This window comes from Eumetopias jubatus, unplaced genomic scaffold (genome assembly GCF_037043125.1).
Source record: "Eumetopias jubatus isolate StellerSeaLion01/CBP00866 unplaced genomic scaffold, mEumJub1_p1.0 scaffold_7, whole genome shotgun sequence".
NCBI classification, from domain to species: domain Eukaryota; kingdom Metazoa; phylum Chordata; class Mammalia; order Carnivora; family Otariidae; genus Eumetopias; species Eumetopias jubatus.
This window is the reverse complement of record NW_028274813.1, coordinates 2,633,193-2,645,794: the sequence shown is the minus strand read 5'-3', so window position 1 is coordinate 2,645,794 and position 12,602 is coordinate 2,633,193. Positions and strand designations below refer to the sequence as shown.

Here is a 12,602-nt window from a genome sequence, read left to right as displayed (position 1 = left end):
AGGCTGAGCAAGACAGGGGGCAGTGGTTTTGCGAGTTAATCTCAGAAGTGACATCCCGTCACTGCTGTCCTGTTGTATTCTCTAGAAGAGAGTCACTAGGCCCTGCCCAGCCTCCAGGGGAGGGAGCCAACCAGGGCAGGAGGACCAGGAGGCGGGGGCACTGGACGTGTCTGGAGGCTGTCCACCACGGAGATAGAGCAAAACCTCCAAGAACCGGGAAGAAAAGGGCAGATCACACGATTCTAAAAGCTGTCAAAAAGAGCAGGCATCTCCCTGAAGAGGAAATCAAATGCCATAAAACCCTCCGAAAGAACTCTCAACATCACCAGCGGTCTGAATCATACGAATGGAAACCACAACACATTGGTAAGAAAAGCATCTGCGCAGACTCTGAGCTGCAGAGCATTTGGAGCATCAGGAGTGTGTGGGTATGTGACTGTTACAACCAGTTTGGAAACCGGTTTCACATTCCCTGGTGATGCTGAGCGTGCACAGAGCCTATGGCCCAGTGCCCAACCGCAAATGGCTTGAGACGGTAACACCATCTGCAAGCTAGCAAGCTAACTGCCTGGTGCCTGGGTTCCCCCCCGCCCCACCGGGGCACAGTGCTTCCAGGCTCCACAGCACCCCGACCCACAGAGCGGGCACATTCACTGCTTGCAAATCCACTTTAGTTACCTAGGCCGCTCTTCACTCCAGAGGGACTACGAGCAACTTGCATGTAGCATACCTTAGAAGTAAGAAATGTAGGAAGAGAAAGAAAATCTAGTGTGTAGCTCTTGAATTTTACGCGTCATCCAGAAACTGCTTTAAACCTATTCCTGAGGTCACAGGAGCTGATCACGTGGGCCTGATCATTTGTCATGTTGAACACCCTGGGCTCTGAGCTGAAACTAGATCTGAGTGGAAGGATCTGACGTGGTCCTAGGAATCTGAAGGAAGAAATGTCTACTTGTACATTTTTTCCTGGATTGAGCCTATTATCCAGAGGCACAGGAATCCAGGGACACAACATCTCCCAGGAGGCCTCAGTGCTGGCTGGTGGAGAGTCAGAAAGGCAGGGCGGGCAGAGCTGGGGAGTCAGGCAGCTTGCCGTCCTTGGGGCCCAGCTTCATGGCTGAGAACAGGGCACTGCTCCCTGTGTGCTTTCTCAGCACCGCTCAATGCCCAGTCCAGGAACAGTCTTGGGTTTTTGCCTCTGTTCCAGCAGAGGAAGGGGCAGCTTTGGACAAAGACAGCTGAGGCCAGGAAGGTCCTTCCCCACCACGCACACCTCCGCAGGCCCCCCTTCCCTCCTTCCTGTGTTTGAAATGTCCCCTTAGAGATGGTTCTGGAAGAGGGTGTGAGGAAACACTACTGGGAGGAGTGACCCCAGAACACAGAGGAGGGAGTGAGTTAGCTGGACTTCAAGGCTTCACAGGTGCCCACACCCCCCCCCCCCCGCAAAGTCCCAGGGAGACAGAGAGAAAAGACAGGGGACACTCAGCCTAGCTTTCCCCCTGGTGAACTGGCTGTCAGGCACTGTCAGGTTCTAAAATATATATGCTCGTTATGTTAAAATAAAATCCATCCTTCTGTTCACACATCATATACAATATAAAATTCCCAGAGCAGTGCATAACCATCACTTTATAGATAACTTTCCTGTAACAAAATGAACTTTTTCAGGTCACGGGCACAGTTTTGAGTGTTCTTTATTGATTTAATTTGTTTTTCTTGCTTATTTCTTTTAGAAGATGTTTAAATGGTAAGTCTAGGTTCCTAAATTGGAAAGATCTGTTGGGCGGGTGAGGCAGAATCGTTAACTTGTGAAAATAGGCACACGCGACTCCTATCAGAGACAAATTCTTACAATTATAAAACAATGGCATTTTCTAACCAGTGCAGGAAAAGTTTCTTGTCTCGTTATGTGAAAACTATACAAAAAGATTCTTACACGGTCTGCTTCTACTTCAGTCCCGGGGTCACTGTGAACTATGCAGGTATCAGACAAATATTCTACTCTCTGGCGACAAGAAATACATACCAGATGCGGCCATTTTCCCCTGCTTACTATCGTGCTTCCCGGAATAGAACTGGAGAGCAGAGACGGTGTATGCGAATGTAGGAACTGTGGCTCAAAGTATTAGAAAGACCGGTATGTAAAGCTATCACCTTTTCAAATCACTTTATTTTCACTCAATTTACAGATGCAAAATCGACCGAATGTCCGTTACAGAAGGGAAGGCAGAGCTGAGCAACGTCTGGGTGAGAAGTTATTTCTCCCCTCCCAGGGTATACAATATCCCTTTCAAACCACTGCTGCGTGTGTCATAACTATATTTAGAAATACGCAGAGAGGAAAATATGACCGCTCGCTTCGAGGCTGCAAAGCAGAGGGAAACACACGAAAACCTCATGGAATCCGAAGCTTAAAGTCTTTTTAGTTCACGTTCCTCAATCCATTTCAAAGGTCGGAGGGCATCTGAAGGCGTTCGTTATCAAAAAAGGCGGGGCGGGGGGGGGGGAATCCTGTAACAAATCCCATTTGAAGAAAAGGGTGGCACTCTCTCCATACGGGAAAAAGATAGCGATTTGGGGCTTCCTATAGCACTGTAAGAGGTAAACAAATTGGCAAAGTTTTCACCAAGGATGTAAGAAGCTCTGCAAACAGCCTGAGGAGCTGGTCTGAGTTAACTACGCGGAAGTAACCACTTGTCTTGGGCCGGATAACTTTCTTGAAAAAGCAGGGAAGGAAGGCTGAGCTTCAGAAATCAGAAAAGCGCTGAACACGTATTCAAAAGTAACCGTGGCGTATTAGCCAATGAATCTCTCGGACGGCCACGTATCCTGGGCGTTGGTGGGGGGGGCCGGGACCTCTTCCTCGGGCGGGGCCAGGGCCTCCATCTCGCGTACCACCTGCGTAAACACCTGGTCCACCATCAGTTTGCTCTTGGCCGTGACCTCCAGGAACGGGCAGCGCCACTCGCGGGCCAGCGCGCGGCCCCGCGCCGTCAGCACCTGGCGCTCGGCGTCCAGGTCGGCCTTGGTACCCACCAGCACGAGCGGCACGGCCTTGGGCCCCCGCAGCCGGCCCATGCGCTCCCGCAGCGGCCGCACCGCCTCGAACGAGGCCTCGCTGCACACGCTGTAGAGCACCACGAAGCCATCGCTGTTCTTGATGTACAGGTCCTTGAGGGTGACCAGGTGCTCGGCGCCCACCGTGTCCACGATCTCCAGCAGCGCGGGCGCCGCGTTCACCTCGATCACCTTGCTGAAGAGCTCCTCCACCGACGGCTCGCACTGCTCCGGGAAGCTGCCGCAGGCGAACTGCGTGGCCAGTGCCGTCTTGCCCACGGCCACGCTCCCGAGCAGAACCACCCGGTAGCCCTTGGCGGGTCGCGGCCCCAGGCCCGCCATGGCCGAGACGCGGCTGGTGGGACGCTCGGCCGGAGGACTGCGAGGAATGGCGCGCGGAGGCGGGGGCCGGGGGGAGGGGAGAGGGGGACGGGGCGGGAGGAGGGGAGGGGCAGGAGGGGCTGGCGAGGGGGGACCGGGGAGGGGCGGGGCGGCCGCGAGGAGGGGGCCCGGAGGGCGGGCGCGCGCGCCCGGGCGCCGGGCGAGGGTGGGCGTCCGGACTGGCGCGGAGACCCGCCGCCGCCGGGCCGGGGCAGAGCGCCCCGCAGCCAAGACGGGGGGTCCCGGGAGTGTGGGCCCCGCGGTCCTCTCCGCCCCGCTCTCTACCCCGGTGTCTGCCCCGCCTCCGGCCCGGGGCGTGCTGGCGCCGCCCTCCCCACCAGCTCCACGTCCGAGGCCTCCCCTTTCCCCAGACCTCACTCCCGGTGGGGCTCCCGGTGGGGCCCCCGGCAGCCAGGCCCTGCTCGGCCTCTTTCCCCTACCCCACTGGACGACCCGCCGGGGCCCCTCCGACAGTCCCTGCCTTCTGCTCCCCCTTTCCAAGAAGAGCCCCTATGTCCGCGAGACTAGAAGGTAACCTGATCCCTTCCATGTCTACCCGGGAAATGCAGGGATTTCTCCACCATTCCAGAACCAGCCTCGTGGCCGGAAGCCAGGCTGGCCTCGTTTTAGGTCAGGCCCGGCCCAGCTGCGTAGCTGGGGCCCCTCTCCAGACAGAGAGGACCCCAGAAAAGGGGTAACTTGCGAGGGAACTTCAGACGGAGGGCCCCAAGTGAGTCCTGGGCCCCACTCCGTGCCTGGAGTACCACGTGCCCCTGCCTTTGCTCTGGCCCCTCCAGACCCCTTTGTCGTGGAGGAGCGCCCAAATGAACTTTGTGAAATGTAAATCACATTGCACTCCCCGACTCCAACCTTCCCAGGCTTTCCGTCATGCCCTCCTGACCTACGAGTAGAGTGACCACATAAGGCACCATCCAGAACTGGTCACTTTAGAAAATGAAAGTGTGCACCCCTCCACCCAACAGCAAGCATAAACCCGCAAAGTCCCTGGCAACAGGGCTTTGGGGTCACCCTAGCTATAGAGGGTCCTCCAGGTTGGGCCTCCCTGCAGCCACTCTATCAGGCTTCTACTCTACACAAGCTTCTTGCTATTCCTTGATTTCAGAGGAGCAAGGCTGGGTGTGGGACAAGGGGGGCCGGGTAGAAAGTCTTGGGATCTCCACCCACCTTATGCCTCAGGCACAAGCTGATGCCTTAGGACTTCAGGGGGATGGGCAGGCCTGGGCTGAAAGTGGAGGTATCTACACTTTCCCGTTCCCTGTGGGGGGGGTGCCCCTGAGCTGTCATTCTGGTGCAGCCCTGGAGGGAGACAGGGCCCCAATGCTGACTGAGCTTGAAGTTTAAACAACAGTATACATCCTTCACACTGGTGTTTGTGGTCACAGAACATGCTTTTCTATAAACAGGGCATAGAGCATCCTTAACCTATAATATGAATCATACATGGAACACAGCAGACAACTTGACTTCTAAATAGAGACATCTCATGAGACATTCTCTGACTGCAAAGTAACAAAAATAAAAACGCCTTTTTTAAAAAGGATAACTGCGAATATTCCCTGGAGGGATGAAAGTTCCAGCCAGACTTCAACAACGTCCCACAGATAGCTTTTGAGAGAAAAGAGGCAACTCACCACTAAAAAGTCGCAAAACACAAGAGGGAAAAAACCACTCTGAGTGAGAGCCGTTGGAATCACAGACAATAAAACCATGTCCCGAAAACTGCAGACATTGGCATTATCAGACATATAATAATTATGTTTCATGTGTTTAAAGAAATAAAGAAGCTTAACATTTGGAGCAAGGAACAAGAGACTATAAAGTATGGCCATGTAATTTGAAAGAGTTTCTCCAAAAGAAAAAAAAAAACCTTCTGAAGATAGAAAATGTGATAATTTACTATTTTAACATAAAACATCCATTGATAGGTTAAACAGTAAACTAAACGTGACAGAAAAGAGACATAACAACAACATTGTGAGTTGTGGGGAATCTGGCCTGGTTTTCATCATCAATGCCCTGTGCCTGCAGGAGATGTGGGGGGCTCCAGTGTCACCTGGAAGTGTCAGACTTCCATGGAGTATCTTAAATTAAGAGTTGGCTAACTTGAGCCTATCATTGGTATTTTGGGGGGCTTTCAAAGCCATTAACAAAAGTCAGCTCTCCCACCCCTAGCACGGGAACCGATGCTTCCACCCAGACCAGATCCTAACTGGCCCCCTGGTGAGTCACCGTGCCACTCGCAAGGCTTGCCACCAGCTCACTCACCGCCAGCAGTAAGGTCCTTGCAAAGGGTCTGAAGGGCGTGTGATCAATCTTAGAATCCTGCTCTGAAGCTCTGAAGCTCGGCTTCCTAGGGTCTCTTCTCTTAATTCAGGTTCTCTCCAAAAGCAGGATCTATGACGTGGGACATGGTCTTGTGGGCAAATGGTTTAGTTTTGGAAGTGATCTTGGAGATCAGGAACAGGGACCCTGGAAGGGAGAAACGGGGAAGCGGGGAAATCCAAGCCAGAGTGCATCTTGGTCCTAGCACTGCTGCAGGAGGAGTACTCTAAGGAACGGTGTGCGGCTGGCCTCAGCGCCGTCCAGCGGTGCATGGTAGCGAGGGGCGCATGCCTGCTCCGTGCACCGGTGCACGTCAGTGGGCCTGCTGACACCCACTCCTCTGCGCTCCAGGGCTGTCTGCAAACTCTTGTCTGTCTTCCAGGAGTGTACGTGTGCCAGCTAGGTTGAACTCCAGAAGCATCGCAAGCAGCGGCCGTGGAGAGCCTGGGATAGACAGCAGGGAGTGCACAGTGCAGCTGAGGCCAGGCGTGGCCAGGCTCTACCTGCGTGGCCAGCTGGCTTCCGTAGCCATGACAGCAACCCGGTGGACCCAGAGCATGCGAGAAGAGGGCTTAAATGATGGCTGACTCCACTCTAATGGTTTGAAAATGCCTCCTTTGGAAGGGGGTGACCTAGGAGCACATTATCTGCAAACAATGATGAGTACATTGCTTATTTCCTTTTCTTATTGCTTTAGCTAGACTCCAAAAACATCGATCTGGAACCACAGAGGTAACAGCTGGTATCACTCTGCATTTCTGGCGAAGAGAAATGCCCTTACAACACACCAATCATATGATGTGTATCCTTCACCGTAAGAGGAAATTTTGTTCTCGAATGGTATCCTTCACTGTAAGAGGAAATTTTAGTCTATTAATACCTTAGAGTTTGTATTGGGAATGTCTGCTGGGATTTTTTTTTTTTTTTTGGTCTCCAATGAATTTATCGTTTTTTTCTCCTTTAATTCTGTTAATTTTATGACTCATAGTTGATGGATTTCCTATCGATGAGTCATTCTGTTTCTCACTTCATCTCTCACCCCTTTTCTCCCTGCTGCCTCTGGACGTAGTGCTCCTCTGACTGCTCCTTCAGCATATGCCAGTCTGCGTTTCATCACACAACCCTCACATTTGCTATTCCCTCCTCCTGGAATGCTGTTCCCTCCCATGTCCGCATGGCTCACTCCCTCCTTTTATTCAGGGTTTTGCTCAAATATCACTTGCTTAAAGGTGTCCTTCCTTACCAACTGTGAAAGGTAGAACTGTATTCATTTGCTGAAGTTCTAGCCCTCTGTACCTCAGAATGTGACCTTATTTGGAAATAGGGTTGTTGCAGATGTAATCGGTTAAGATGGGGTTCCACTGGAGAAGGGTAGCCCCTAGTCCAATATAACTAGTGTCCTCATAAAAGGGGTAATTCAGGGGCACCTGGGTGGCTCTGTCAGTGAAGTATCTGACACTTGATTTAGGCTCAGGTCATGATCTCAGGGTCATGGGATGGAGCCCTGTGGCGAGCACCATGCTGAGGGGGCACTCTGCTGAAGATTCTCCCTCTCCCTCTGCCCCTCCCCCAATTCATGCTCTCTAAATAAATAAATAAAATCTTTTTTTTTTTTTTAAGGGGGTAATTTGGACACAGAGATACACAGGGAGAATGCCACGTGAAGATGAAGTCAGAGATCGGGCTGGTGTTTCTACAAGCCAAAGAATGCCAAAGATGTTGGCAAATCACTAAAGCTAAGGGCGAGGGGCGTAGAACAGGTTCTCTGTCACAGCCCACGGAAGGACCCACGTCTGCTGACACCTTGATCTAGGACTTCTGGCCTCCAGAACTGTGACACAGTCGATTCCTGGCTACACCCTCTCGTCTGTGGGACTCTGTCAAATCAGCCCTAGGAAGCGACCCCAGTGCCATCTACCAGAAACCCATCCCTTACTGTCCTGCTGCCTTGCTTGGTCCACAGACTGGGGGCGCTTAAACGAACCACATTTATCTCTCTGTTCTGGCGGCTGGGAAGCCCAAGGTCAAGGCGCTGGCAGATTCAGTGTTTGGTGAGGGTCCTCACAGGGCAGAAGGGGCAAGGGAGGGGCGCCTGGATGGCTCAGTCGTTAAGCGTCTGCCTTCGGCGCAGGTCATGATCCCAGGGTCCTGGGATCGAGCCCCGCATTGGGCTCCCTGCTCTGCAGGAAGCCTGCTTCTCCCTCTTCTACTCCCCCTGCTTGTGTTCCCTCTCTCACTGTGTCTCTGTCAAATAAATAAATAAAATCTTTAAAAAAGTGGGGGGGCAAGGGAGCTCTCGGGGGTCTCTTTTATAGGAATGCTATTCACCAGATCACTCCCAGAGGCCCCACCTAATACCATCACTTTGGGGGCTCGCTTGCAATATATGAATGGGGGGGCACCTATCGTACTATATGAAATTGTTTGCTTATTGTTTCCCGCTTTACAACGTGACTCCTGTGAGGGCAGAGACAGCCTCTGGCTTGCTGCTGACTCGGTGCGGGGCCGTAACTACAGTTCTGCTGTGACGCTCCATTTGGAAATTTGGATTTTTTCCAACACAACTGAAGAATGATGGAATGATTCGAGCAGACTGTGAATTTTGCATTTTGTGTGAATTTATTTGCAAGGTAAACACAGAAAAGCGCCCTGGCTGGACTGAGGTATGTAGGGGATACACACAATGCACACGCCTCACACATGTCCCAGCTGCCTCATAACCGCCGCGCTGTGAGCGCACCAGGCAGCATGGGTCTTAGCACTCACCCACCTCACCCACCACCTCACAGCACCTCACAGGCTGAGACGCTCCCCAGGTTTACTTCTGGAAGCAAGCTTCAGGCCTCTTAGATAAAGGGCCACACTTATTATGGCGTTAATGTATTTTTCAAAACAATTTCACATATACAAGTGGGCTACCCTTTTTTCTTAGGTGCCTGTCTGGTTTTAGTGTGGCACTGGTGAAATACTTTGAGGGTCCTGCCCCAGCTCCATTTTCCCCCACAAGAGCCATGGTTTTTATTGTGTAACTTTGCGTGGCACCCTGAATTTTATGAAACAGGATGATGCATCCTAGCAAAACTGACCATATTTGTTGACTGGTTAAATGCTTGCCTTTCTGAATTATGTATCCTGAGATACTGCTTTTTCAGTATACTAACAAAGTAAAATTGCTAACGGGTTGTTGAAGCTGGCTGTCTCCAAAAGGCTTTTTGGCATAGTATAGAATAATCTAGTGGTTACTGTAGGGTGTGAGGGGCCCAGTCGATGACATCTTCAGTAGTCCTGCCCAAGACCCAAACAATTGAGAGATCTGGCAAAGGGACTCAAGAACATGTAAATATAATGATTGCCTTATCACAGATGATATCTGGGTTGGGCAGGTGGCTTTAGAGGGCTGCACTACAGACACTCCTCATCCTCAATCCCCCCTTTGGACTCACCTGCCCAGTGGTAGGCAAACCAGTATAGCCACTGTCCATCTCTAGTGGGAGCCTAGGCCCCTGAGATTTCTGGCAGGGAACTGCAGGAGCAAACCTCACACCATATTCCTGGTGCCCTCTGCCCCCAGTCTCCTGGCCTGCCTCATTATCTCAGCCTGTAGTGCCGGGGAGCCTTTTACCCTCGGAGCCTCACACCCTAGACCAAAGAGAATCTCTCTGACTTCCAGGGGGAGGAACTGGGATCCCAGCACCTCTAGGCACAGAGGAGGAACCGCATTCCTGAGGAAGCAGCAGCTGCCAGTGGTATCTGCAGAGAACAACTGTGCAAATCTCCCTGGGTGGGAGGGGTGTGGGGGGGCAAACAATGGACCCTCTGAGAACTCCTGGAAATAGTGCAAACACGTGGGTGATCTCTGCCAGCAAGTATACGGGTGTGGACAAATGCGGATGCGGACAAATGCGGGTGTGGACAAATGCGGATGCGGTCATCGCAAAGCCCGGTGATCCCTCCCTTTCTGCCCATCAAGTCAGTTAGATGACTGGGAAAAATCTTCAAGACTAGAAATTCTGAATGAACCATCACAAAACACTTTCTGGCAGAACTGCAATGTTGGAAAAGGAAAAGCCCCAAACAGAGAAGCGGCTGAAAACCAAAGTACCAACTGATGCCCAGGCAGGCAGCCCCCGGGCATTCACAATCCTGGTCATCAAGGCTTTGGGGTGTCATGGAGACAGGAGACAAGACTTTGAGACTGTATAAAGTTCCCAGTTAGCCCTGGGACCCCCACACAAACTCTGCATCTGGGAAGGGCCATGTCCTCAGTGAATGAGTGATTTTGAGAGTTTTCCGACCATCAGCAAAAGGAGATGAGAAAGAAATTGTCCTACCCAGTACTCTTGCTGGGACATAAACAAAGGATCTTCCCTAAGATTTGTAACAAGGGTCTGATCCTCCGGGAGGTTTGGGTTTAAACTGAACATCCCTTTAGGTCCTGGAAACAGCAAGATGAAAAATTAGCATTAAATGGGCCCAGATGGGTAGTTCCTGAAGGATGTCTTCAGCAATAAATACCAGCTTCTCTGGAGGGATGCACCTTGAGCTGGGGCTTCCTCTCAGATCAAGTTCATGGTCCAAAGATACTGAAGAGATGAGGAATAAGCCACCACGAGCAGAGCCCACATAAACTCTAATTTTCAGGCAGTAAGATTAATAGATAAAAGACATAAAAGAAATAATACTAAAACACAAAGAATAGATGAGTGATGGAATAACCAAATGTGATACTAAATAAAAACACCCGCTCTGGAAGAATCCTGAAGTTACCAGAGTCAGGGCAACACACTGCTGTAGATGCAGTGTGTCTCCGTGGGGTGGCCCGGCTGGCTGCTCGGGGGTGACGCTGCTCACCAAGCCCCCCTCCCGGACATGGGCTCCCGCACCAGACCTGGACACTCAGCACGCGTGTCCTCAGTTGGCCATGTCACTTGACGTCTGCTTCTGAGAGGAGACCCGGAGAGAGCGGCTGCTCTCCTGCAGGGAGCTGGGCTGGAAGGAGGCGTGTTTCCTGCCACACGGCCTCCTGATGCTCTCGGGCTCTGCCTCGGGCTCCCGGCCTGGGAGTGGGGCACTTCTGGACAAGGTCAGGCGGAAAAGCCGTGGTCGCTGCCGCCCCACGCTCCCCGTATTGGGAACAGCTCAACCAGGGTGAAAATACCCAGTTTCTCCCTGAGTGTGCTGCTCAAGAGCTCAGCGGAGAGAGAAGACACAGTGTGCTCCGGGATCTGCGGTGACCGCGGCAGGAAGCGGCCTCTCTGCTCAACCACCGCGGGAACGGTCTCGTTTGGGGCCCTGGAGGTCCCCGCACCACTGGCTCACCGAGGGGCAGCGGGCCTGCGCCACGGAGGGGCGGGTGGTGCTGCTTCCAAAGGAGGAGAGGGTGCGTGTGACAGGGCAGGAGACCCGGCAGGACCCCGCGACCTCAGGGCCCTTCGCGGGGAGCCGGGCTTCAGGAAAGAGTCCCCGTGGGGGCCAAACCCGCAAACGGATTCCCTAGAGCCCACCTGCCAGCCCTCCGACAGCTGTGGTGACCTCGGACTGAGCGCTGCGGGGGGAGGCAGGGCGAGGGCGGCGCGGCGAGGGCAGGCCCACTAGGGCCTGGACGCGGGCACCAGGGGACGCCCGGAGCCCTTCGCAGCGCGGCTTCCTTTAGCCCGCGCTGCGCTCAGCACGGATGAAGCGCCCCCTCGGGCCAGACGCGGCGCGGAAGGCGGATGCCGGGCTGCCCACGGGGGCCTTTCCGCGCTCCGATGGCTCCGGGACGTCGAGGCTGGAGTGGGGAGGGGACGAGAGTCACGACCCCGCCTGCCCCAGGACACCGCCCTCCCCAGCCCGCCCTCCGCCGCCGCGGGGCTCCCCTCGCGCCGCCAAGCTGCCTGCGCCCCCGAGCCGGTTGGGGCGCGGGGCCCCCGGGGAACTATGGGGGGGGTGTCCTGGGAGCCAGGGCGGAGGCGCAGCCGGGCGCGGGGCTGGTCCCAGGTCTCTCCCTCGGCGTCGCGGTCCTGAGTCTCAGCCACAGAAATCCCGTTAATGGGCTCAGGCCAAAGTAGACGGAAGCCATCGGTTCCAGCCCTGTGCAGGGGATTCTCATGCGTGGCCAGAATGGAGGTCCACTGGGGTCCCAGCGGCATGAAGGGCAAGTGGGGGGCGGGGGTCTCCCAGCACCGAGGCCTGTAGCTCCGCCCAGCAAGGACACTTTCACGACAGGGAAACTGGCTCTGGAAAATCAGCTCAACTCACCTGTTGCAGGTCACAGAACATGGGGCCACAAAATGCACAGGAGGTTCTAGTTAAAACTCATCAGGCCCTCCCCCACCCCCACAGCGAGGGAGGGCTGCGGGTCAGGGCTCTCTCCTTCTCAGAGCGTTCCATGCTCTCCTCGGGGTCCCGGTGGCGCCTCGTTACCGCCTGCCGGCCGTGTGGGGCCCCAGCTTCTCCATCACACTCTGAGTGTGGAGGCTCCACCACCTCCACAGGCCCGTGACCCAGGCTCTGTCCTGGCAAATCTTGTTCTGATGGTGGGAGAGAGCTGACGTCTCAGCTGAACCAAGGACGTGGAGAAACACCAGCATCCCTCCTTCCCTCTGAGACAACAGGTCCTAACCGCAGCCTCCCTTGCTACTGTCTCTGAATCTAGGTATGTTTAGGAGATGAAGTGACATTGGTAAGGGACCTTGTGTTTCATTTGGGACAGATTGTTTCCCCTCAGAAGCCGCCTCCAGCTGTGGGAGTGATCTGGAGCTTTGGTGCTTGGGAATCGCCTGGAAAGCCTGAAAATGGGACCCAGGCCCCCCGTCTCGTGTGGCTTCGGGGTCTGTTGG

General features: G+C 54.0%; 1 protein-coding gene across 1 annotated transcript; it reads right to left on the bottom strand.

Annotated features, from left to right (window-relative positions):
• Window positions 1-2,183: 2,183 nt before the first annotated feature.
• Window positions 2,184-3,407, bottom strand: LOC114207373 (ras-related protein Rap-2a-like). The gene has a single exon (XM_028101380.2). It carries the CDS (start codon window positions 3,397-3,399, stop codon window positions 2,797-2,799), a length of 603 nt encoding a protein of 200 aa, XP_027957181.1. The 5' UTR covers window positions 3,400-3,407; the 3' UTR covers window positions 2,184-2,796.
• Between the last annotated feature and the right edge of the window lie 9,195 nt (window positions 3,408-12,602).